This window comes from Podarcis filfolensis (genome assembly GCF_964270895.1).
Source record: "Podarcis filfolensis genome assembly, chromosome: Z".
In the NCBI taxonomy this organism is placed as follows: Eukaryota; Metazoa; Chordata; class Lepidosauria; order Squamata; family Lacertidae; genus Podarcis; species Podarcis filfolensis.
The window spans coordinates 43,440,098-43,465,561 of NC_139617.1; the positions used below are offsets into that span (position 1 = coordinate 43,440,098).

Genomic DNA, 25,464 nt, shown 5'->3' on the forward strand with positions numbered 1-25,464 from the left:
CAAAGGTGTCAGGCTAATAAGAGGCCTAGAGGAATATGGTGTGCTCACAAGTAAGGGCTGGGGGTGGGGATGCTACCATGCCTACAGAGGAGGAGAGAGGAATGCTGCTAAGGCAACATGTCATAACATGGTCAGGAGAGCATCCAGTTCAGTGGCAGGTATAAAATAAGTCTGGGAAACAAAACCAGGCTGTGCTCCAAGGAACCTCGCAAGCAGGTCTTATATTCCAATGGATGTCAGAGAAAAGAATAGAAGATCCCTTCCAGAGAGGGTGAAAGATCATCTTGGGACAACAACTTGTACAGAGCTTACATCAGGCTTCCCCAGCCTGCTGCCTTACAGATGTCCTTGATCTGGGGTGTGGGTGACAGTCTTCTGGCTTGTCAAACCTACTACACTGTTGTTGCTTTCCTAGAAACCCTAAGATCCGCCAACCAGTGGCAAGTGCAAAAGATAGCAGGTTAGAATGAAAGAACAGGTACATCTGAGCACATTCTAAGCCGGTAATTTTGCTTTCAGTAATTTTTGTGTGCAGGCCTTTCACACAAAAGTTCACTCCTGCTAGATTTCTTCCTTTCAGCATCCTTGTTTACACAGTGGGGTGGAAGTGTATGTGTGTGTGTGTGTGTGTGTGTTTAAATAACTGGGAGCAAGAAATCCTTGGTGATCTTCTGCATGTCAGAGATCTACCAGTAGATCCTGATCCACCTTCTGACCTACCTGAATATAGACCCAGCCTGCAAGGTCATGGGTCAGGAATCATGGATCTGGTGGGCACCATGTTGGGTACCCCCACCCCCATTATAGAAGTTCAACAATATCTGCAATTTTTGTTTGAGGAAGGAATAATCTGAAGATAACAATCTAAATTGTTTCAGGAAAGTACTATCTGTACTCATCAGGAGCAGCTGAGGACATTTTTGTCTCAACAAACTTTCCTAGCTAGGTGAAATGGTCTCCTCTGCCTTAGGTGTTAATTCTCTATTGTTTTAAAACCTATTTTCAGTTGCTTTGTACTGCTTATAAATCCATTTTAGCTGTTTTTATGAAGTATCTGCAAATTGCCTTAGGCACTTATGTAAGAAGTGCTTTAATAATAACAATATAATGAAGAAAATGGTGATGGAGGGGGTAAAAACTGAGGAGGGAAGAGATAAACTTTTGGCTGTTTCTTGCAATGTGAACAAAACACAGAGACCCAGCTCTTAATTCTAGACTAACATCTCCACAGCAGCTTATGCAGCTGTGATCAAGATTACTTTCAAGTAAAAAGATATGGAGAAATCATTGAATGCTACACCAATTCCGTCTTTCAGGCTGAGCTCCACCTGAGAAGAGCTCAGGTTTGAATACAGACACAATAGATCACTCTTTGGTTCCCAATGTATTTGTGGAGCCTTCCATAATTCAACATCAAATATTTATTACCACATTTATTAAATGTTAAATAATTTAACATCTGCTATGTGTCACCGAGGTGTTCAGTTAACTATTTCCCCTTTGTTGCATCTGAGCCTCCAGTTTTTTCACATCTTGTATTCTAAAGTTGTGGTTCTCTTCTTGAGAGGCACAACCACAGACCTTCTGCAGCTCTCTCATATTCCTGTCCCTACTGTTGTTGTTTTCCTCATGGGCAAGATTAACCACCTGCCAATGAGTATTTAAATAGTCCCCCCCCCCTCAATAGTGTTGAATCAAAATAGTGGGTTATCAGTCCAAGTCTTCATCAACTAGCTTTGGGCATAGAAGCACAAGTGATGCATTTAATTTTATGCATGGCAAACCAGTTAGCCTATGAGGCAGGACACCATTGCTGTTGCCTAGGAAGTGGGAGCATTTATAATTATTTCTTCACCGGGGAAAAATATGTAGCCTTGTCTACTACCAAGTCTGCCTAACTTACAATGGAAAGTAACACCTGAACCTGAATTGGGAGTTTCAAAACAATCCAAATTATGAGCTCTCATATGCAAATTCTAAGAGATTTTCTATGGGTGTGGACTGGCATACACACACACACACACACACACACACACACACATTTAGAAGCGAGCTCTTGTGCATAACTTAGCTCACTATCATAATTATGGAGCCATTTTATTAATCCCTCGTAACCTCTTCCCAGAGCACAGTTGTGAACAGCACTGATTCGCTGTCCCTTATGTCAATCATGAAACAACCTTCACTCCCTCTTGGAGCAGTTTTTCAACAACAACAAAGGGAAATAATACCGTATTGCCCTGAATATAAGCCTCACTTTTCCCCCAAACTCTGGCCGTGAAAAGTTAAAGTGTGGCTTATATTCGCGACCTTACAGTATGCAGCCAGGAACGTGGGGCAAACAGCACCAGGAGTGCAGCAAAGCAGTGCCTGCCCTGTTCATGGTCCCCCGTCCTCCCCCCCAAGGTCAGGAAAAGGAGAGAGTGAGGAAGGGGAAAGGCCACCGGCAACACAACATAGTCCCCCCCCCCCCCAGTATGCAGCCAGGAGCAGTGAGGAATGGAGCGGCTTATATTCTGGATTTTCTCTTTGTTTTCTTTCTTCCTTCCTTCCTTCCTTCCTTCCTTCCTTCCTTCCTTCCTTCCTTCCTTCCTTCCTCTCCCCCCTCCAATTTTAAAGCTTAAATTCGGGTGCAGCTTATATTCGGGCCAATACGGTTATAATCCGAACTATTTATAATTTAAAATATACAGAATGCCAAGGAAAGGTTTTATGAGCTAACCATGCACGTCACCTGAATAGGCAAATAACAGTATTTGATATAAGGATAGCAAAAGCACTTAGAGCAGGATTGATATTATCTGAAGAGCCAAAGTGCTTGCTTGAAACAGGGGAGGGGGCAGCAGCACAGAGCTCACACCACAGCAAAAAACCAAACCATTTAGATTTATTATTGATTTTATTATTAAATTTATATTCTGCCTTTCTTCCCAAAGGAGCCCTGGACAGCAAAGACACAAGTAATAAAACAATTAAAACATCAAAAACAATTTCACTGCAGAAGCAGTAGGGGGGAAAGATTTTTACTTATAAGGCTTGTTGAAAAACTGAAGTCTTCAGTCAGTGCCAAAATTATAACACAGACAGTGCCTATCTAATATTTAATGGAAGGGAATTCCCAAAGGGAAACGGCCACCACCCTAAGGGCCCCGATGCATGGTAAGATAGTATCTGCAGGAAGCCCTCTTTGTTTAAATATTAACAGATGTGTCTGTGCACAGCCCAGTTTCTCTAGCTTGGAGTACAACGGCAGAAAAGCCAAGAGAAAAACAACACATCTCCCATCTCTACAAAGGAACAAGTTCGTATCACTATAAATATCAAGGGCATCGTTAAGAGCGTAATATGGGGGCTCATCAGGTAAATCAGCATGTGTCCCATGTAGAGATTGAAGCCTAGGTAGAGGTTTCACTGCAACAGCTCACTCCATTTTAGAAACCTAAATGGGTACTGCGACCTTCCCTCATCCACAGTGCAGGGAGTATCATCCTTACCTGACATCTGATGGATCTTCGGTCACCAGGACATCTGTCTTGCAGCTGGCCAACGGATTTATAGAAAGCTCCACCGGAGGAACCACAAAGCTCTTGCTAACAGGCAGCCAGAGACCCTGGCCTAGGCTGTAGGTGGACCTTCAAAAAAAAAGCAGAAGATGAGAATGGTGCCTGCATTCTCTACATTCTACTTATACTCTTGTTGCTCTCATTCCAAAACTTAGTGCTCTTTTTAACATAGAATACATGAGCTTTTTGCTACTTGCAAATTAATAGCTGATGGAAGTGCTGAACCCTATAGACTTATTTGTTCCTTAAGATTTCATGGTGGTTGGTGACCACTTGTACTAGTAGGGTGGAAGACAGGGAGGGCAACAAACAGTAGGTGGACCCAGAGAAAAACACCACCATAGCCAACTAATTCTGGTTTTGTCCCCACCCTCTTCCTCCCTGCTGAGTTCTGCAAGAGGTAACCCTGAGATGGAGGGGGAAGCTGACAGGTTCCTGGACTGGTTGGAAGGAAGAAGGCAGGCAAGTTGGTGAGGCAGTGCCCCATTTGCACAGACAGTCTTCTAACAGAATATGGAATTTATCCTTCATAGGGCTTTCTTAGTGGTGTTCCTGAAATCATGGAAAGACTTTGCCTTTTGAGGTTCATTTTAAAGACTCGTTTATTTATACCTTTTTATAATTAATGTGTTTTATAGGTCGCTGGCATTCACTGCCTACCTTGTAACTTGGGTTTTGTTCCCTGTCCTGAGAAGCACCGGTAATAATTAGGGATGCAGGAAAATATGAACAGGTCCACCTACACCAGGGGTCGGCAAACTAAGGCCCAGGGGCTGGATGTGGCCCCCCAGGCTCGTCAATCCTGCCCGCAGACCCTGCCGCCTGCTCGGTCAGTCCCCGCGCGCTGCAGATGCCTTGCCACACGGAGACTGACTTCTGCGATGCTAGCATGGCTTCTGGGTGGGTGGTGGTGCTGATGCAGCTTCAGATTGGTTGCAGGAAGCTCCTGCAGCCAATCCGAAGCCACGGATGGCTCTGGGTGGGCAAAGACGCTGGCGCGGCTTCGGATTGGCTGCAGGAAGTTCCTGCAGCCAGTCCAAAACATCGCTGCCTGCGCGCTGAGGTAAACCCAGCGTGGCCATGGACAGAGAGGCCGGTGGGCAGGCAGCGGGTCTGGGCTGCACCATGGGCATCGTGACGGGCGTGTCATGGGGCTTCAGCCAGAGCTTGGCATGCCTGCTGGCCCCACACCTGGCACCCGGCTTGACGCTGCTGCTGGTGGCATGCTTGGCAGCTGCACTGAAGCAGCTGGAGAGCGAGCTGCGTGCTACCTGCCCGGTACCCCGCATGTGCTGCCTGCCCACTGCCCTGGCCTTGGACGGCGGGCTGCAGCACATGGTGCACACCGCCTGGGAACTCCACAGAGATGGGCCAATGGAATGGCTGCTGCTCGCTAACAACGCCGGTGAGCAGGCGCCACCGAGACACGCTCCTGAGCACATGCAGAGTGCATTCCTCCTCCAGGTCCGGTGACAGCTGCAGGACCAGCCTGCAGGATATTTATATTTTTCAAAATATAGTCCGGCCCCCCACAAGGTCTGAGGGACAGTGGACTGGCCCCCTGATGAAAAAGTTTGCTGACCCCTGACCCCTGCTGGAATATTTTATGCAATCAAGAGGAGAATCACATGGTTTGCTTCTTTAATAACATTATTTACCTCAACTTTTGGTTCCCAGAAGAGCTTTCTAGGCAGATTACATTTTTTAAAAAAATGAATGAAAAGCTAACAATCAGGGACAACAAAAAAGCAATTTTGCAACAGGGAAAACAAAAGCTGAACCCACAAGCTTTGGTGAAACGGAAGAGTATTTATTAAATTCCAACCAACTAAAATATAAAGGACCCATCAAATTTCCCAAAGTACTGGATTCCCACAACCCAGGTGCCACAACTGAAAAGGCCTTGTCATAAGTCCCTGTCAGCCAAACTCTGACGGCAATGAGAGCAAGTAAGTGAGCTCTAACCTGATGCACAAAAATATATTAATTCTGCTTCTTGGCTGGCAAAGCACCTCAAAATTTTCTCTCAGGAGCTGGTGTAGTGGGCTTTAGTGCTCTGGCGCAAAGAATAAGACAGGGCCAGACCCAGCCAGATGCATCTGAAAGGGATTCATTGTTCCCCTTATTTCTATTATTATTATTATTATTATTACCTATTAGTCACTTTTTAATAACTAGAAGCACATTTTAACAAGTGCATGCATTAAAACCAACCACTGGAGTAGTATGGGAATAAGCAGACATAGGGCATCCTTCACATAAGTTAAACACCTGGCTGCAGTTAAATAAAGAAATGCTACCACAAACAGTTAAAATGGACCCATCTAGCATTGTTAATAGGGTGAGGTGAATAGTTTAAACACCGAGAAAATTAGTCATGTTGCCTGGCTCTCATCTTTAGTGAGAGAGTCTGTCAACTGTAGCCAGGAAGGGAACCTGGCTGAAACATCCAGAAATGCACAAGAAGGATAACATGTTGGAGGGGTTTTTTTCACTGGTGGCAGATGACAGAGACTGTGACACCATGAGACCGGTGTAAAACCAAATAAAATAAAGGTTTTATTACAAAACAACAAACAACAAAGCTTGTGGGTGTTTTTCCTGCAGGCCGGGTTCAAACTGCAGCTTTTCTCCTTTTGTAGTCATGGCCAGCTGCACCCAATCAGCCCAGAGCTTACAGAAACTGTTTTTAAAGGTACAAACATCTTTGCTGTTTCTGTGCAGAATGTTTCTTTCCCAACATAACATGCCAAGATAACAACTTCTTGATTCTAATTGTGTAAATAGGTTCTGACAGAATGGAACAAAAACTGGCTGGCAGCTCCCATATCTGCCAAAAGTCCATTTGAAGAGGTTGCATGACTCACCGAAGTATTTTTTCAGGTGCTTGTTCTCCTGTAACCAAGTCATAGCCCCTTTCCAGTGTTGTATATGGCCAAGGCCTGAAAGATATGGAAAAAAGAAGAATCTCATGAAACCAGGAAAGGAGAGAACCTGTTAGCAGAGAGGTAGCATTTATTTTATTTATATACTACATTTGAGAGTGTAGCCTCACAATGTGACATACAAATCAAGTGTAGGAATGCAAGAAGCTGCCTCATAACAAGCCATAACATTGGTTCTTTCTTTACAATAGGGATGGGGGACCTTCTCCAACCCATGGGCCACGCTTCTTGGGGACTTGGTCCAGAAGCAAAAAATGGACATAGCAATAAATACAGAATTTTACATTTGTATAGTGGGGTGGTTTTTGCACATACTCATACATCCCTCTCTATACTCCATCCAGACAAGCAAGAGGCATTATCAGATTGCAAGGACACATCCCAGGTAGGCAAAAACTCTCAAGGAGGGGGCAGAGGTCAGTCGGTGAGCATACCCTCTCAACATTTCTTAGATGAAAATATGGACATCCCATTCCATAATGATATTTTTTTTTTCCTATTTATATCCCACACAGCCACTCTGAGCAGCTTCCAACATATAAAAAACATAATAAAACATTAAAAATAAAAATAAAAACCTTCCCTATACAGGATTGCCTTCAGACAGCTCGGGGATCAGATAAATCCAACGTTTCTCCAATGAAAATAGGGATATCCTAAGGAAAAGTTGGACATTCTGGGATCAAATCAGAAACCGGGATGGCTTCTCTAAATCAGGGTGGCAGGGAAGGGGTGGTGGCATTTGCACCTGCAAGCACCTACTTGGCCAAGGTGGAAAGCAGGAGGCTGGACTGGTTGGGACATTCATGTGGCCCAGCAGGGATCAGTCTGGATGCAACAGGTAGGCCAGTCACCACCACCACCACTACCATTTGCCAGCATTTATTGCCTTTCCCATTTAGAATACTTTGCACTCACCCTTCACTGTGTCCCCAGTCATTGCGCACACACAAGTGTTGATGTACAGGGTCAGGGCCATAGCCCTCGTGACAGCTGCACTCACCTAGAAAGAGAGAACACATGCTGGAATGCTAAACTCCTAGCAATGGGATAGTTCACCACCTCTCATGAAAGTCTGTTCCACTGTTGAACAGCTCTTACTGTCAGAAAGTTCTTTCTGATGTTCAGTCAGAATCTCCTTGAAGTCATTGGTTTAGGTCTTGCCCTCCAGGGCAGAAGAAAACAAGCTTGCGCCACCTTCCATGTGGCTATCATATCTCCTCTCAAGTCTCCTTTTTACCAGGCTAAACATACCCAGCAACCTCAACAATTCCTCGTAAGGCTTGGTTTCCAGACCCTTGATCATCTTGGTTGCCCTCCTCTGTACAAATTCCAGTTTGTCAACAACCTTCTTAAATTGTTCAAAGTGGGATATAAGGACTTGTGCGATTCTGAATATATTCTGGACTCTGTTTGTACAAATGAAAGACAAGAAACTAAAGAGTACATTGAACCATCCTCATGATATGTTATATGTGAATGTTAGCATGGAATGGAACAAAGAACACAGGAAGGTATCACTTGGCCCACTGACCGGCAGCAGCTCCTCAATGTTTCAAGCAGGGAGTCTTTCACAGCCCTACCTAGAGTTGCCAAGGACTGAACCTGAGAGCTTTTCCAAATCAGATGCTCTACCAGTGAGCCATGTCCTTTCTCCTAAAGAGAAACCCAATACACATTCTAACATTCTGAAACACATCCTTAATATGAGAAGGGGGGAAAAGAAGAGAAACCAAAAGCGTATTCCATGTACTAATAAATATAGTTTTTATATTAAATATCAGTTCATATGCAACTTTCTTGCATGGGGGGAGGAGAAAGGACTAAAGCTTCCCTTCCCGTTTGGCAAGATGTGGGAACAGATGACCCACACCTGGGGCAAGCAGTCAGCTGCCATGTGGCACACCATTCAAAGATGGCTTAGATTGATCCTTTGTTTCACAGAAATACATATCCCCAAGCAAGCGCTGGCAAAAATATATAATAAAAGATTAATTGGATTTGTTCATCCAGGAGCCGTTAAAAGCCTGTGTTGATTTTTCTTCTCCTTTCCCCTTCAGCTAACATTTTCTGTTGACAAAGCACCAAGCTAGGGCAAGTTTTAAGCACAGTTGGCATAAAGAAGATTGAGGGCCTCTTTGCATAACTCCCCATCACATATGTTCCAGTAGCTCCAGCTATTCCTATTTATCAGTGACAGCTCCAATTTGATCACTATCTCTGGTTTATCTTTTGGAAGATACCTTGTCAATATTTTGTTAGTGTGAGTTGCCATTCCTCAGATATATTTATTTGTTTATAAAAGTATTTTTATACTGTCATATTTTAAAATGTCATATACCGCTTTAACTGTCTTAGAATTCTTTCTCCTTTTTAACTGTGGACACATTTGCCACTCTGGGCTCCTTCAGCAGAAATTTCAATTCAATAAATGAATAAATATGAAAAAATAGTAGGGCGGGGTAAAAAAAATGAATACTGTACCATTAAAAAAATAACCACAATACATATAATAATTAAAATGACTGGCTAATAAATTTAAACAGCTGCAGAAGTCTGTTAGCCATCTGCCCCATCTGCCCCATCAACAATCCAGCTGCTGCAGTCCCATATAAAGTGCATTGCATGCAAATGGCAAAGTGATCCCAATCCAGAAACAGTGGTACCTTGGGTTAAGAACTTAATTCGTTCTGGAGGTCCGTTCTTAATGCTGCACGATTTGTGTTCTCATCCTGAAGCAAAGTTCTTAACCCGAGGTACTATTTCTGGGTTAGCAGAGTCTGTAACCTGAAGCGTCTGTAACCTGAAGCATATGTAACCTGAGGTACCACTGTATGACTACCGCAGGCCTACCAGACAAAGCTGGTAAAAGGCCCTCCTAGATATGAGAGGTCACTTAGGTCTATTATGACAATCCCACCCCCAGCCTTAGAAGGAGTCCAACCCCAACCATAAAAGGAAACTGTCCAGATTTCAGCTCCAAACCCTAAGCCCCTAAAAATTAGGTGGCAGACCTGGGAAATGAATGCATTGTATCTCAAGTGCACACAGGAAGAGTGCTGCTGGATCAGACCAAAGGCCTCTCCTAGTAGCCCTGCATCCTCTTGTCACAATCGCCAAAGGCATACATCCTATCTCTAGTGTACATGAATGTGCATGCATAGTCATCAGCCCCAAAAACAATGCAGTGCTGGACAATGCCCAGCCTAAACTTCAATGTACTGCAATTTCCAGAATGTATTTTCAACTGTCACCAACAGATCGTAGGCAACCATGCTTATCAAATGTATCTTTCTTTAGCCAAAAGAGCAAACACCTTTATTGGGCTTTAAATCAGTGGGAAACAGGGCATAGTAGATTATATCAATACTACAGAGTTAGTAAATGCTACTGAGTGCAGCAGGTGGAACAGAACCTTCAGGCTATGGGTAGTGTTGGCAGGGACAGGCACAACCGGCATCAGAATTGAGCTGTCCCAGTCTTGAACCCGTTTTTATTTGAGAAATGGTGGAAGGTATGCAAATGCCTCCCCCTCGCCTAGCTAAACAAGGAAGATGCACAGATTGAAAGCTGCTTCCACTAAGGGAGTACAGTGGTACCTCGGGTTACAAACACTTCGGGTTACAGATTCCATTAACCCGGAAGTAGTGCCTCAGGTCAAGAACTTTACCTCAGGGGAGAACAGAAAACATGCGGCGGCAGCAGTGGGAGGCCCCATTAGCTAAAGTGGTACCTCAGGTTAAGAATAGTTTCAGGTTAAGAACGGACCTCTGGAATGAATTAAATTTGTAACCAGAGGTACCACTGTAATACAGTCTGACAAACTTGCTCTTATGATCATCAGGTTCCTTAAAATCTCTCACTGGCATTAGGTAAGCATCTTTTGTTGCCAAAGATAAGTGAAATGGGTTCATCTGCTGGACATCTTTCTTTTCTTTTCTTTCACTGAGGGGGAAAAAAGTCCTGTAAAGGAGGGGAGGGGAAAATAAGAGGAGCTAATGATGTGCTAAATTGCAACAGCACCTTCATAAAATATTCACCGTCTTAAACATGTCTAATATTAAAGATTAAATGTCCTGGGATTTGTCCTAGCGACTCCAGAGGCCTGATTTATGATCTGCCAGAAGCCGCTAACTTTGTGATTCATGATGCAAGGTTTCAAATTGTAACCTTTCCAAAAAGAAAGTGGGGGGTGGACCAAGGAAGGGTTGACTGTTCCCTACTTGGGAGGCACTGTTCTTTCCTGGGGTAGGGAGGGAGAACTTAAAGGGATGGCCCACATTTAATGCTCTTTTTTTTTTTTTTTTAGGAACTTGAACACAAGTGGAAAGAAGCATTAATAAGTCATTTTCTTCGTACAGTGCTTAGCATGCAAGTTTCTTACTGCCTGGATCATTAATTCCTCACTCTTATTGCATAACAAATATGTGTTCCGCAATCATGCAGCATTTAAAAAAAAGGGGTCGTGAAAGTGTAACGGCAAAAAAAGGGGACCTTTGTCCTGATGTCAGATAATTTTTGGCTCCATGGACTTTTGTTTCAGCCTCCCTACCACACTCCCTGCAGAGTTGCTTTAGGTTTTAGCTCATATAGTGTGGACAGTGAAGGGTTGACACCTTTGGTTAGGTAAAATAAGGAACAGGTCAGGCAAAATATGGGACAAGTTGAGGGGGTGGGGAAGAATTAGGAGGCTAAAAATTACTTGGTGCAGAAATGACTTCAAAGTCATTTTGTTGTTTCCAATGTTGGTCACACCCACAGAGTGGACCCAATGAAATTTCTGGATCTGAGTTAGCAATGCACATTAATTTCAATAATTCACATCCTCCCCGCCTGCTGGATTTCTGCCTGTAAGAATGGTAAAACCCCACCAAAGAGAGGTGGTAAAGGGACCCCTGACCATTAGGTCCAGTCGTGGCCGACTCTGGGGGTGCGGCACTCATCTTGCTTTATTGGCCAAGGGAGCTGGCGTACAGCTTCCAGGTCATGTGGCCAGCATGACTAAGCTGCTTCTGGCGAACTAGAGCAGTGCACGGAAACGCCGTTTACCTTCCCGCCAGAGCGGTATCTATTTATCTACTTGCACTTTGACGTGCTTTCGAACTGCTAGGTTGGCAGGAGCAGGGACCGAGCAACGGGAGCTCACCCCGTCGCGGGGATTCGAACTGCCGACCTTCTGATCGGCAAGTCCTAGGCTCTGTGGTTTAACCCACAGCGTCACCCACGTCCAAGTGAAGAGGAGATAGCAACAAATTCTGTTTCTCTTCCTAGGAGAGCTTTACCTCCAACATCCCTTTCCATATATATAGCTGCTAATGCCAGTTCATTCACACACATGTATGCATCATAATCAGAGAAGTCCATTCAACCACCAGGGTTACATCTTTTCTTGTCGCCTATTTGAGGCATTTTAAAAAGAACTCATGGGACGCGGGTGGCGCTGTGGGTTAAACCACAGAGCCTAGGGCTTGCCGATCAGAAGGTCAGTGGTTCGAATCCCAGCGACGGGGTGAGGTCCCATTGCTCCATCCCAGCTCCTGCCAACCTAGCAGTTCAAAAGCACGTCAGTGAGTGCCTGAGGGCCCTGCTCTTGCCACTTACCATCTGGCCCGGGGCGGGGCCTGAAGCCTCAAAAGGACTGCTCTGCTGCCCAGGAGGACTCCCCTGTGAGTGCCTGAGGGCCCTGCTCTTGCCACTTACCATCTGGCCCAGGGCGGGGCCTGAAGCCTCAAAAGGACTGTTCTGCTGCCCAGGAGGACTCCCCTGTGAGTGCCTGAGGGCCCTGCTCTTGCCACTTACCATCTGGCCTGGGGCGGGGCCTGAAGCCTCAAAAGGACTGTTCTGCTGCCCAGGAGGACTCCCCTGTGAGTGCCTGAGGGCCCTGCTCTTGCCACTTACCATCTGGCCCAGGGCGGGGCCTGAAGCCTCACAAGGACTGCTCCTGCCACTTACTATCTGGCCCAGGTGGGGCCTCACAGGGACGGTTGTTACCACTGATGCTGCTACTGCCCAGGAGGACCCGGAGGGGTGCAGAGTTCTTTTTAACATGTTTTAAAATGTTCCTTTCCCTTTAGATTTTTTATATATAGGGGTGGGATGGATGTTTGGGTGGGCTTGGGAATTTGTTAGATTTTGACGAATTTGTAATTTTTGCAGTTTTTATTTGTATTGTTTTATTGTTTTCTGGGTTGTTCTTGTTTTTTGTTTTTATTGTTTTAAGGTTTTATTGTTTTAGGCTGTGAAAGAATAACATTAATTGCCATCAATGGAGGCTACTATGAGGCTTGGGATTGCTACCGTGGAGGGGCGAGGGAGGTATGGCGGTGGGGGCAGATGTTATAGGCGAAGGGGATCGAGATATGGATATGCTTGTACCCCTTCCAATCTGTGCCTCATCCCGAGGGACGAGGGTAGGGTGAGCAAGGATTACTCACCTCCGTCACTGGTGCTGTGCAACGCCAGGTCTATAGGCAACAAAACTGCCATCCTGCAAGATTTCTTTATCTCGCAGGGGGTCGACCTGGCTTGTGTGACGGAGACCTGGGTGCACGAAGGGGCAACAGTTACCTTACGAGAGATGGCGCCCCCGGGTTTCACCGTCCTCCACCAGTCCCGGACTGTGGGCCGGGGGGGGAGGGGTGGCATTATTAATCCGGGAAGATTGTTCTTTCAGGGCTCTACCATCGCCATCGATCCCCGGCACTGAATGTGTTGGCCTAGTGTGGGGCTCCGAGGAGAGCTTGGCTGTCTGGCTGGTGTACCGGCCACCTAGCGCACCAGCAGCCACCCTGTCAGGCCTATTGGAGGCGGTGGCCGGCTGGGCCTTGGAGTTCCCTAACCTATTGGTATTGGGGGACTTCAACATCCATGCTGATGCCACTCCCTCCTCACAGGCTCTAGACCTGGTGTCTTCCATGGCGACACTAGGGCTCTCCCAGTTTGTTTCGGGCCCCACACATCAAGCAGGCCACATGCTGGATTTGATCTTTGGCGTAGGTATAGATGTGATATCATGTCTCCTTCGATAAAGGTGCCATGGTCTGATCACTACGCTCTGAAAGCCAGGATTGACTTTTCACCCCCACCCTGCTTAGGTGGCGAGCCGATTTGGGCTCGCCCGCAGAGGCTGATGGACCCTGATAGATTCCGCCAAGCCTTGAGGGACCTTGCTCCCCCTGGCGACTCATTGACTGAGCTTGTTGAGGGCTGGAATATCCATCGATGAGATCGCACCGAAGTGCCCTCTGCGACCCCGCAGAAACCGGGCTCCCTGGTTTACTGAGGAGCTCCGGAAAATGAAGCGGGACCTCAGACGGCTAGAGCGAGTATGGCGGGGTGCCCGTGACGGAGCCTCAAGAACATCTTATAGGGCTTTTATGAAAACCTACGAGATGGTGGTGAAGGCTGCTAAGAAGTCCTACTTCTCGGCCTCCATTGCATCCGCTAGCTCTCGCCCGGCGCAATTATTTAGTATAATCAGGTCTTTAATGTCCCTTGAGGGACAGCCAAATTTAAATAACAATTTGACACACAGCTGTGAGGCATTTGCGAGCTTTTTTGCGGAGAAGGTCTTGTTGCTCCGCCATGACCTCCCTGCCAATTTGGATACAATAAAGGAACTGGAGGCCCCTCGACTGTCCTCGGGTCCAGTATTGGACCACTTCGACCGGATATTCCCAGCCGATGTGGACAGACTCCTCCGAGCTGGAAAGCCCACCACCTGTCCTCTCGACCCGTGCCCATCTTGGCTGATTAGAGCGTGTCCAGACGAGGTGCGGGCCCTCCTGGGGGATATCATCAATTTGTCCCTTGGCACGGGGACATTCCCAGGGGAACTGAAGGAGGCAGTGGTGCGCCCGCTCTTAAAGAAAACATCATTAGGTCCTTCAGATCTATCCAATTACCGCCTGGTTTCGAATCTTCCGTTCCTGGGTAAGGTGATTGAGAGAGCGGTTGCTGAACAGCTTGGTGGGTTTCTGGATGAAACATCGGCTCTGGATCCATTCCAGTCCGGCTTCCGCGCTGGTCATGGGACCGAGACGGCTCTGGTTGCCCTAACAGATGATCTTCGTAGACAGCTGGATCGAGGCGGGTCAGGGCTGCTGATTCTTCTAGATCTGTCAGCAGGTTTCGACATGGTCAATCACGAACTTCTGGACCACCACCTAGCCGACGTGGGGATCCAGGGCACAGTCCTTCAATGGCTGTGCTCGTTTCTCTCTGGTCGGGGACAGAGGGTGGTGCTTGGGGGGGAATTGTCATCGCGCCACTCCTTGGTGTGTGCGATACCCTCCCCGATGCTTTTCAACATCTTTATGCACCCCCTCGCCCAGCTTGTCCGGAGTTTTGGGCTGGGTTGCCATCAGTATGCCGATGACACCCAACTCTATCTGTTGATGGATGGCCATCCTGACTCGGCCCCAGACACACTGACCAGATGTTTGGAAGCTGTGGCTGGATGGTTACGTGGGAGCCGGTTGAAGCTAAATCCTTCGAAGACAGAGGTCCTGTGGCTGAGACGGGACGATATGGGATGGGGGGGCAACTCCCATCTCTTGCGAGGGCGCAATTAGTGCCAGCACCGTCCGTTAAGAGTTTGGGTGTAATCTTCGACACCTCCCTTTCCATGGAGGCGCAGATTGCAGCTATAACAAAGGCGGCATTTTTCCATCTCCGCCAAGCTAAGCAGTTGGCTCCTTACCTCTCTCGCCCTGACCTAGCCACTGTGATCCACGTGACGGTCACCTCCAGACTGGATTATTGTAACTCGCTCTACGTGGGGCTGCCCTTGAGACTGACCCAGAAACTCCAGCGAGTGCAGAATGCTGCAGCGAGACTCCTTACGGGGTCTTCGCTGCGAGATCACATTCACCTGGTGCTATACCAGCTGCACTGGCTCCCGGTGGAATACAGGATCAGGTTTAAGGTGCTGGTTTTAACCTTCAAAGCCCTATACGGCCTAGGACCCTCGTACCTATGGGACCGCCTCTCCTGGTATGCCCCACAGAGAAACTTACGGTCTTCAAATAAAAACATCTTGAAGGTCCCAGGCCACAGAGAAGTTAGGCTGGCCTCAACTAGAGCCAGGGCTTTTTCGGCTGTGGCTCCGACCTGGTGGAACACTCTGTCACAAGAGACTAGGGCCCTGCGGGACTTGACATCTTTCCGCAGGGCCTGCAAGACAGAGCTGTTCCGCCAGGCCTTTGGCCAGGGCACAGCCTGCCTCCCTCCTTCGGCAATCTTCACGGAGCTCTGGCCCAATGGTGGCCAGTGGCTTGAATTTAATTAATTCTATAATGAATGATTTTAGAGTGTTGTTTGTGCTGTACTTTTGTACTGTTTTATTGTTGTTAGCCGCCCTGAGCCCGGCTTCAGCTGGGGAGGGCGGGATATAAATAAAATTTATTATTATTATTATTATTATTATTATTATTATTATTATTATTAAAGTGCAAATAGATAAATAGGCGGGAAGGTAAATGGCGTTTCCGTGCGCTGCTCTGGTTCACCAGAGGCGGCTTAGTCATGCTGGCCACATGACCCGGAAGCTGTACGCCGGTTCCCTCGGCCAATAAAGCGAGATGAGCGCCGCAACCCCAGAGCTGGTCATGACTGGACCTAATGGTCAGGGGCCCCTTTACCTTTTACTAAAAAGAACTCATCTGTTATCTATAGGCATTCATGGAATCATAGAACTGTACAGCTGGAAGGGACCCTGGGGGTCCTCTAGTTCAACCTCTTGCAGTGCAGGAATCTTAACTAAAGCACCATTCAAATCACTCTTATACCACTTTAACAGTCTTGGAGACCCCCTGTTCCTTTCCCAGAGATATAATTCCCAGAATCCTCTGGGAAGAAGGATTGCTATCCCACTGTTCTTTCTCAGGTAGCAAAATGTCTTGGGCCAACCCAGTCCTGCCTTTTTGAATATTTGTTTTAAAAACCCACAACCAAATCTAGCAATTCTAGGTGGCATGTGCCATCATAAGAGATGCATTTAGTTCTATGTGTGAGAAGCGGAGGAAAGCATCTTTCGAAAACAATTAATTGGCAGGATTAATAAAGGACACCTGATCAGTGATCACTCGTATTCATATGCACCAGAGCTGCTGCTTCTGGGACACAATGCTTTAAACAAAAAGGTGGTGGATCAAAACAAAACAAGCCCCCATCCCCAAATGCTTGCTTACATGCTTCATCTTGCAAACAAAACAAAACAAAATGACTCCTTACTCAAGCTGCTGCTGATGCCCACACTCTCCCCTCCAAAAAGGCTGCTGCTCCACTATTGGCTAGTCTTGAGCATCAATCAGTTGGCTTTGGAGGGAAGCGCAGACCCAACATCCTAAGCACTTAGCAACTTCTAGTTGCGTGAGACAAGCAAGTTAGGGTGAGAGCACAAATGCCACTTTTATTTTGGCAGGACAAATTGGGGGGCAAATGGGACAGGAGACTCTGTACCCCCAAAATGGGACAATCCCATTTTTTTAAGGTATGGGTGGCAACCCTAACTGCATGTGATGTGCTAGGTTTAGGCAGGGGACATAGGCTGGCTTGCTTGAAATCTGCCTGACCCCGACTGTACCATTCCACAGCATACAACCTCCAACACAGGTCACGGTTTCCAGTTCTCAATGAGAATTGTTGTTGTTGTTGTTGTTGTTAATTTGTACTTTGATTGATATGCCCTCCAGCTGCAGAGACTCTGAGACTTTTCAGTGTCTCTCCTCTGACTGTCTGGGTGTGGCCTTGAGCAGAGTCAGAGACCAGTCTTCCTTTCGGCTTTAGACCACACCTCTGGGGAAAGGGATCTCTCAGCTGAACTGCTAGCTTATGAGCCTTTTGCTCCCTGCAAAGATGACAATGTACTCAGTGGCATAGCGTGGGGGGCCATGGCCCGGGGCACAATTTTGAAGGAGTGCAACCAGGTGCCCCACCAGAGGCTCTGTCAGTGGAGGTTGGCTTGTGCCCAGCTGTGGCAGCTCCAGAGAGAGGCCGAGCAGCTCCACCCTTAGGACAAGCCTGACCCAGGGATGGAGAGAGGCTGCAGTGAGCTATGAAGCTGCCAAACTGCTCCCCTGTGCCTGGCCGTGGCAGGGCAATGTTGCCACCATTCTCTTGTGCTGCGGCGCGCAAGGAAGCAGCACAGCTACCTCTAACGTAGCCACAGTTCCGCTCCCAGGTGCGCCCTGGGTGTAATTTGCAAGAGGAGTCGCAGCAGGTTCACCCCCATGCCCTGCCTCCCCCAAGGGAGCACCCTACACGCCCGCCCCAGACGGCATTTGCACACCCTCTGTCACTGAATGTACTCCCAAACATCTGTCCGAAATTGCCTTGCAAATCTAGGGCTGGGTAGGACTCAAATATGCAATTACGGTAATCAAATATATGCACATTCCCTTAGTTAGCTTAATGCAGCCAAATAATAAAATGTTTGTTTTCTGATAACAAAAAGGTGGTACTTTTAATAGTTCAAAACTCACCTCCAATTATAAGCAGCCACAGTTTTCTATCTCCACAGACCTGTATAATGAGCCCGACAGCTGGTTACACTGAATATTTACTGCAAGCTAACACGTCTGCCCCTACTATGTCATCCCTCAAATGGTACTCAGAGGTACACTCCCACTGAAGACTGAGGTTTACGGCAAGGTCTTTTGTGTGAAAAAAGAGACTGGAATCTTCAGCTGTTTCAAAATAGAGCAGGCAGGCTACTGATAGGCACCAGTTAGTACAGTGCTTTGTCACTTGCACTACTTTCCACTCCAAGGCCAATCAAAGCGCTGGTTTTAACCTTAAAAATCATAAATTGTTGCGGACTAGATTAATTGAATGGGGACACGGGTGGCACTGTGGTCTAAAGGTCGGTTCGAATCTGTTGCTCAGTCCCAGCTCCTGCCCACCTAGCAGTTCAAAAGCACATCAAAGTGCAAGTAGATAAATAGGTACCGCTCCGGTGGGAAGGTAAACGGAATTTCCATGCACTGCTCTGGTTCACCAGAAGCGGCTTAGTCTTGCTGGCCACATGACCCGGAAGCTGTCTGCAGACAAACGCCGGCTCCCTCGGCCTAAAGAGCGAGATGAGCACCGCAACCCCAGAGTTATCCGTAACTAGACCCAACAGTCACGGGTACCTTTACCTTTACCTTTAGCTTAACTGAAAGAGCACCTGTGGTTATATATTCCCACCCAGGCCTTAAGATCTTCATTGAAGGACCTTCTCCAGATTTCTCTGCCAGAAAAGCGTTTTTTCCCAGTGGTGGTGCCCTGTCTATGGAATGCCTTTCTGTGAGGGGTTGACTTGGGGCTCCCCTAGAGGACCTGCTTAGTGTAGCATTCATTCAGATTTACTTGCACAAAGCTTATTTATTGAGCAATTGCTCTGGTTTGATTGTGGGGAGGTTATGCAACAACAGGCATTCATACAAACTTGCTTGTAGGGAGTTTATATGCCTTCCTGTTAAGACATTGTTCATCCCACAGTTTTCTACGCATTTCCCTGTCACTTTCCTGAGCAAAGAAAATCTGTTTCTTCTTAAAAGTGGATTTGTTGCACTAACAACAACAACAACAGCGTGTGTATTATGGACACTGTGATAATGCAATATGTTTCACTGTTTTGTACTGTCTGGATTTAACAGCAGGAGTTTGCTTGAGAAACTTTGCATGATGCTTTAGGGTTTAAATATTTTGGATAAACAGCAGGATAGGTGGCAAGGAAATATAGCATAAGACTGTTAGACCAAAGATGCACCTCTGCTTCCTGCTATAGCCAAACAGATGCCTCAGGGAAGCTGGTACGCAGGGCACAAAAGCAGCAGTCAAACATTGTTATTTTACCCCCTAGCAACTGGTATTCAGAGATGGACTGCCTTGGACCATGAGGTACTCCACTGCACCACAATGGTTGATGAACCTCTTACCCCAATCCATAAATGTACTAAGCCCCCTTAGGGGGGAACCCTTTATGTCCACTTCATACCATATATAACTCTGTACTTTTCCATCATGCCCCACTCAATCATCTCTCCCCCTTCCCTAAACAAAGAAAAGGGAAAAAAGGCCCAAACACCTTTTATATTTCTTTATTCCATGACAGCTGAAACTGAAGCTCTATAAACCTGAAAAAACAATAAAATTAGTGCTTCTAATACCCACAGCTAAAGCTTTTGCTCCAGGCTTCATTTTATAGGAAACTTCATTTCAGCAAACTAAAGATGGCAAGCTGTAACACAATTTCAACATTCTGCCTGGAGATTAATGGATCTCTGATGGCAGAATTTTCCTTCTTGCATTATACAAAATCTAAAGCCAAACTCAGTTAAAGCAACATGCATTCCCATCAGATACACTGAAGGTCAGGGGTCAAAGCAGCATCTCTTAAACACACACACACACACACACACACACACACACACAATGACAGGACTTAATTGTTTTGTTCAGATACCAGAAAGGCTCAGAAATAATCAACTTTGTAATCTCAAAACATATTTGTGCTTCTTTTGAAGGGGACATAAGCACCTTTAGACATGTCTAAAGGGCTATGAAAATGTTTGGCTTGGTCCACACTATAAACAGCTTGAATGTGGAACACATTAGGATTACATGCATAAGGTTCCATGTCCATCCTGACATGGAAAGTCGGAAGGATTAAATAGCACACGTGTTGGGAACCTTAGGCCCAGGGGCCAAATGTTTTTTTTTTTTATAAGGTATTTATTAAGGTTTTTTAAAGTATTACAATAAAGACGAAAAAGAAAAAAAAAAAACAAAAATACAAAATAAAAATAGTTAAAAACACACAGATTTTCCATTGCTTATTTTCCTTTAGCTTATTTCCCAGACCTCCTCATACCTCCCTTTTTTGTATTCTACTTCAAATTGTTGGTTCAGCAAATCCTTACCATTAAGTTTTTACCTATTTATAACCCTTTTTTCATATTCTCTTAAAGCATTACAGCTGGAAACCACTTAATTTCTATCCACCATCATTCTAACATTCATTAATTTTACAATATTTCTGTAGATAGTCTTTGAATTTCTTCCAATCTTCTTCCACCGACTCCTCTCCCTGGTCTCGGATTCTGCCAATCATTTCTGCCAATCCCATATAGTCCATCACCTTCATCTGCCATTCTTCCAAAGTGGGTAAATCTTGTGTCTTCCAATACTTTGCAATGAGTATTCTTGCTGCTGTTGTAGCGTACATAAAAAAAGTTCTGTCCTTCTTTGGCACCAATTGGCCGACAATGCCCAGAAGGAAGGCCTCTGGTTTCTTCAGGAAGGTATATTTAAATACCTTTTTCATTTCATTATAGATCATTTCCCAGAAAGCCTTAATTCTTGGGCACGTCCACCAAAGGTGAAAGAATGTACCTTCAGTTTCTTTACATTTCCAACATTTATTATTGCGCAAATGATAGATTTTTGCAAGCTTGACTGGGGTCATGTACCACCTGTATATCATTTTCATAATATTCTCTCTTAAGGCATTACATGCCGTAAATTTCATACCTGTGGTCCACAACTGTTCCCAGTCAGCAAACATAATGTTATGTCCAACATCTTGTGCCCATTTAATCATAGCAGATTTCACCGTTTCATCCTGAGTGTTCCATTTCAACAGCAAGTTATACATCTTTGACAAAATCTTAGTTTTGGGTTCTAACAGTTCTGTTTCTAATTTTGATTTTTCCACCTGGAAGCCAATTTTCTTGTCCAAATTATATGCCTCCATTATCTGATAATAATGAAGCCAATCTCGCACTTTGTTTTTTAGTTTCTCAAAACTCTGCTGTTTTAGTCTATCTCCCTCTTGTTCCAAAATTTCCCAATATTTCGGCCATTTGGCGTCCATGTTGAGCTTTTTCTGGGCTTTTGCTTCCATTGGTGACAGCCACCTTGGGGTTTTATTTTCCAATAAATCCTTATATCTTATCCAAACATTGAACAATGCTTTCCTCACAATATGGTTTTTAAATGCTTTATGTGCTTTAACCTTGTCGTACCACAAATATGCATGCCACCCGAAGACATTGTTAAAACCTTCTAAATCCAAAATGTCTGTTGTCAGGGGTTCAGGAGCAGAAGGGACGGATGGAGAGGAATCGGAGGGAGAAGTTAGCGACGAGAGCCGACCAAGGTCCCTAAGTCTCTCCAGCGAATCGGAGGATTCACAGAAAGGGGCTCCCGTGGGCAGAGCTGGGGGGTTGCCAAGAGGGGCACCTCAGGAAGGAGGGACCAGAGGGGATTCAGAGAGCAGCAGCTGGAAATCCGGACCAGCTACGCCACCAGAGAGCAGCAGGGGGGAGGAGTTCCAGGCACCAGCGACAGGCAGCTCTCCGGCAGCAGCCACGCCTGCGTCGGAGAGCGAGGAAACGGTAGAGAGGAGGGTCGGAGACAGCGCGCGCGCGCCAAGTTCAAATGTAACAGAGGGAGGCGCAATGAGCAGCCCGGAAAGGGAGCCAGGTCCTAAAGCCCGCCGAAGGGAGGGGGAGGAATCCGAAGGGTCCGCATCCGAGGCATCCAGGAAGGAAGGAACCCCGGGGGGTGGTAGGACCCAGAGGCGAAAGGAGAGACGCAAAAGGTGGAGCAAGGCTAGGGTCTTGAACTGGTGTACAGGAGGCGGAGATTCAGATGGGACTTCGCCGATCTAGGGAATAGACGTAGAGACGCACGCTAAGATTTGGAAATGGAAACTATACTTCAATAAAGACTTTATACCGTTCTACCGGCTAGCGTTGGTCCTTTGTGAGCCGGGACCTAGAGGCAGTCTCTGACAGTAAGTCCCATCTCAATAAGTTTTCATCAGTTCTCTTTGACTCAAGCGGCGTGTGGGGAGCGAAGCAGGGAGGAAAGAGGACTGGTGCCTTGGGAGCTCACAAGAGTCAAGCGACATGTCTACTGAAGAGCAAATTGCTTCCCTGCAAGAAGCGGTAACGCAGCTCAGCGCAGAGATACTCGCCTCCAGGAAAAGAGAGGATGAAGCGGCTGCTGCATGCCGAGATCTCCAAGCCAGGTTGGACGTGCTTACTAAGCAGGCACAAACGGGGTCCAGATCCGAGGGGATCGGGTTGGGGAGGAGAGGAGGCAGCATTGTATCTCACTTCGATGGGAATTTACAGCAGTACCCCAATTTCCGAGCAGACGTGCAGTTTGCGCTGAAACTGCTGGAAAAAGAGTTTAGAGATGAGCAGGAAAAAGTGGGGTTTATCTTGTCTCATTTGCATGGAGACGCGAAAGCATGTCTGCGCAATCTGTGGAGAGATATGGACCCAGCGCTCCAGAGTTCAGCTGCATTCATTAAAGCGATGGATTCTTGCTTTCTATCGAAAATAGACATTGACATTGCCCGTAAGGACATATTTGGGCTGAGACAAGGGAAAGCCAGCGTGAGGCAGTATCACTCCCGCTTTTTTGCATTGGTCAATGCCTTGGGGTGGGACAAGGATTCCCCCCCCGTTAGAGATCTTTATTGGGAAGGATTGAACCCCCAAATCAAGGATGAGATAGCGCGGGGGGAGAGACCCAAAAGCACCCAGGAAGTGGTGGACAGATCGCTCGCAGTGGGGGTGAGGCTGGAGGACCGCCCATGGGACAGAGAAGAAGGGCGTTGGGGACGCACACCAGCCAGAGCGCCCTCCCTCTTGCCCAGGGATGTCGCGCGTGCGCAATCAACGCCTCCGCAAGCAGGGGGGGAGGAGCCAATGGAGATCGGCGGTGCTAGAGCTCAATCAGCCACCAGAGCCTTAACACCGGGAGCAGTCAAAACAAAGCAGCCTAGAGGGAACAGGAAGTGTTACATCTGTGAAAGTCCTAAGCACATGGCGAAAGAGTGTCCCCAGAGGCTCCACAAGCACACTGCAGCTTCAATGACAGTAATGGGAGCAACTCAGCAAAGTGAACCACAGCAGGGAAACGAAGGAGTCTGGCTGGAAACAGAAGCACTGGGGGCCAGCCAGGCGAGTCAGTAAAGAAGTCCCCAGAGATTTTGAAGCCCACGGATCCCCTCCCGCCCAAACCAGTGGTGCAGCTCACCGCATCGCTCCAGCTGCCCAGTGGTCTCACGTTAGAAGTGCCGATTACGATTGACTCTGGCAGTAATGCGGACTTTATCGCACTGGAATTCCTTCAACAACACAACATAGCGCTACTGCCAGCCACACTGCCCCTGAACGTTGTCACAGTGGATGGCAGGGAACTGCTAGGGGGGCAGGTGGTACAGCAGACACCACCTATGGTGATGCAAATTGGGAATCACCGAGAAGTAATCAGCTTCAACGTCACCCAATTGTCGGACACGCCAGTAGTTCTGGGAATGAGTTGGCTACACAGGCACAGCCCAGCATTGGCATGGTACCAACGCCAACTGACTTTTGGCTCCTCCTACTGTGCGGAACACTGCATTCTGCCTAGACCAGAAGGGGAGGAGGATGACCCACAGTTACATTTGGGCACGCTGCAAGCAGTACCTCTCAAGTATTCTGAATTTTTGGAGGTGTTCTGCGAGAAGGAAGCGGACAAGCTACCCCCCCACAGACCCTATGACTGCAAGATTGATCTCCTGCCGGGGGCGACGCTGCCAACAGGGAAACTGTATTCCATGTCTGAGGATGAACTGCAGGAACTTAGGGAGTTCATAGACCACAATTTGAAGCGCGGGTTCATCCGGGAGTCGAAAGCTGTAGGGGGCAGCCCAGTATTCTTTGTGAAGAAGCGAGACACGCCCCAGAAGAGGCTTGTAGTGGACTTTCGAATTTTGAACTCGAAAACCAAGCCCTCGTCCTTCCCCATGCCCAAAATAGACGACCTGCTCGCGACGGTAAGGAAAGGACGCGTTTTCACCAAGTTGGATCTGCGAGGCGCGTACAACCTGATTCGTGTGCGGGAGGGCGACGAGTGGAAGACGGCCATGTTCACACCACTGGGCACCTACGAATACAGAGTTATGCCCTTCGGATTACAAAATGGCTCTCACTGTTTTCAAGCCTTTATGCATCACGTGTTGGCGGGACTCCTTTACAAGAAGTGCGTATGCTTCCTGGACGACATCCTGATATTTTCTGAGTCGCGAGAGGCGCACGAGAGGGATGTCAGGGAAGTTCTGCAGAGACTAAAGGAGCACAGGCTGTACGCCAAGCTGGAGAAGTGCCAGTTCGACGTGACGGAGGTGGATTTCCTGGGCTATAAACTGTCGGACAAGGGGCTCGCCATGGACAGCGCCAAGGTTCGCTCAGTATTGGACTGGAAAAGCCCGCGCAATCGGAAGGAAGTCCAGCGGTTTGTCGGCTTTGCCAACTTTTATCGCAAGTTCATCAAGGGGTTCGCTATGCAAACGGCGGCCATCACCGACACGCTCAGCTCCAAGAAGAAGAAGTTTCTCTGGACGGAGGAAGCGGAGCAGTCCTTTCAGAAACTCAAGCGTCTCTTCGCGTCCGAGGAGCAGCTGCTGCATGTGAATCCCAGCAGACCAATGAGGGTGGAGACAGACGCCTCAGACAGAGCCGTGGGAGCTGTACTGTTGCAACAAGACCAGCAGGGGGACTGGAGGCCGTGCGCCTTCTACTCAAGGAAGCTCAGCAAGTCGGAGCAGAATTACACCATCTGGGACAGGGAGTTGCTAGCCATCCATGCAGCGTTCAAGGCGTGGCGGCACTTCCTTATCGGAGCCAGACACACAGTGCAGGTCCGCACGGACCACAAGAATCTAGAGTACTGGCGCACGGCGAGGTTCCTGAATCAGAGGCACATTAGATGGGCAGAGTTCTTCGCGGACTTCGACTTCAGGATAGAGTACATCCCGGGTGACAACAACATCATGGCGGATGCCTTGTCCAGAAAGCCGCAATACCTCGAGGAGGAGGCACCGTCGGCAGCCAAGCACATTTTCGCACCGGAAGCGTGGGCTTGCGCTTCGGCGACCGTGGATCTGGACGCCGTACGTCGAGCGTTGC

At 47.3% G+C, this 25,464-nt stretch overlaps 1 protein-coding gene across 2 annotated transcripts in view; it reads right to left on the reverse strand.

Moving 5' to 3' along the window:
• Positions 1 to 25,464, reverse strand: part of ASTN2 (astrotactin 2) — a 656,937-nt gene that overhangs the window by 292,562 nt on the left and 338,911 nt on the right. For both annotated transcript variants that reach the window (XM_083597178.1, XM_083597179.1), the window contains exons 8-10: positions 7,427 to 7,511; positions 6,431 to 6,505; positions 3,495 to 3,632 (exon numbers count right to left, since the gene is read on the reverse strand). In XM_083597178.1, the coding sequence (XP_083453304.1) occupies positions 3,495 to 3,632; positions 6,431 to 6,505; positions 7,427 to 7,511 (298 nt within the window). The remainder of the gene's footprint in view (positions 1 to 3,494; positions 3,633 to 6,430; positions 6,506 to 7,426; positions 7,512 to 25,464) is intronic.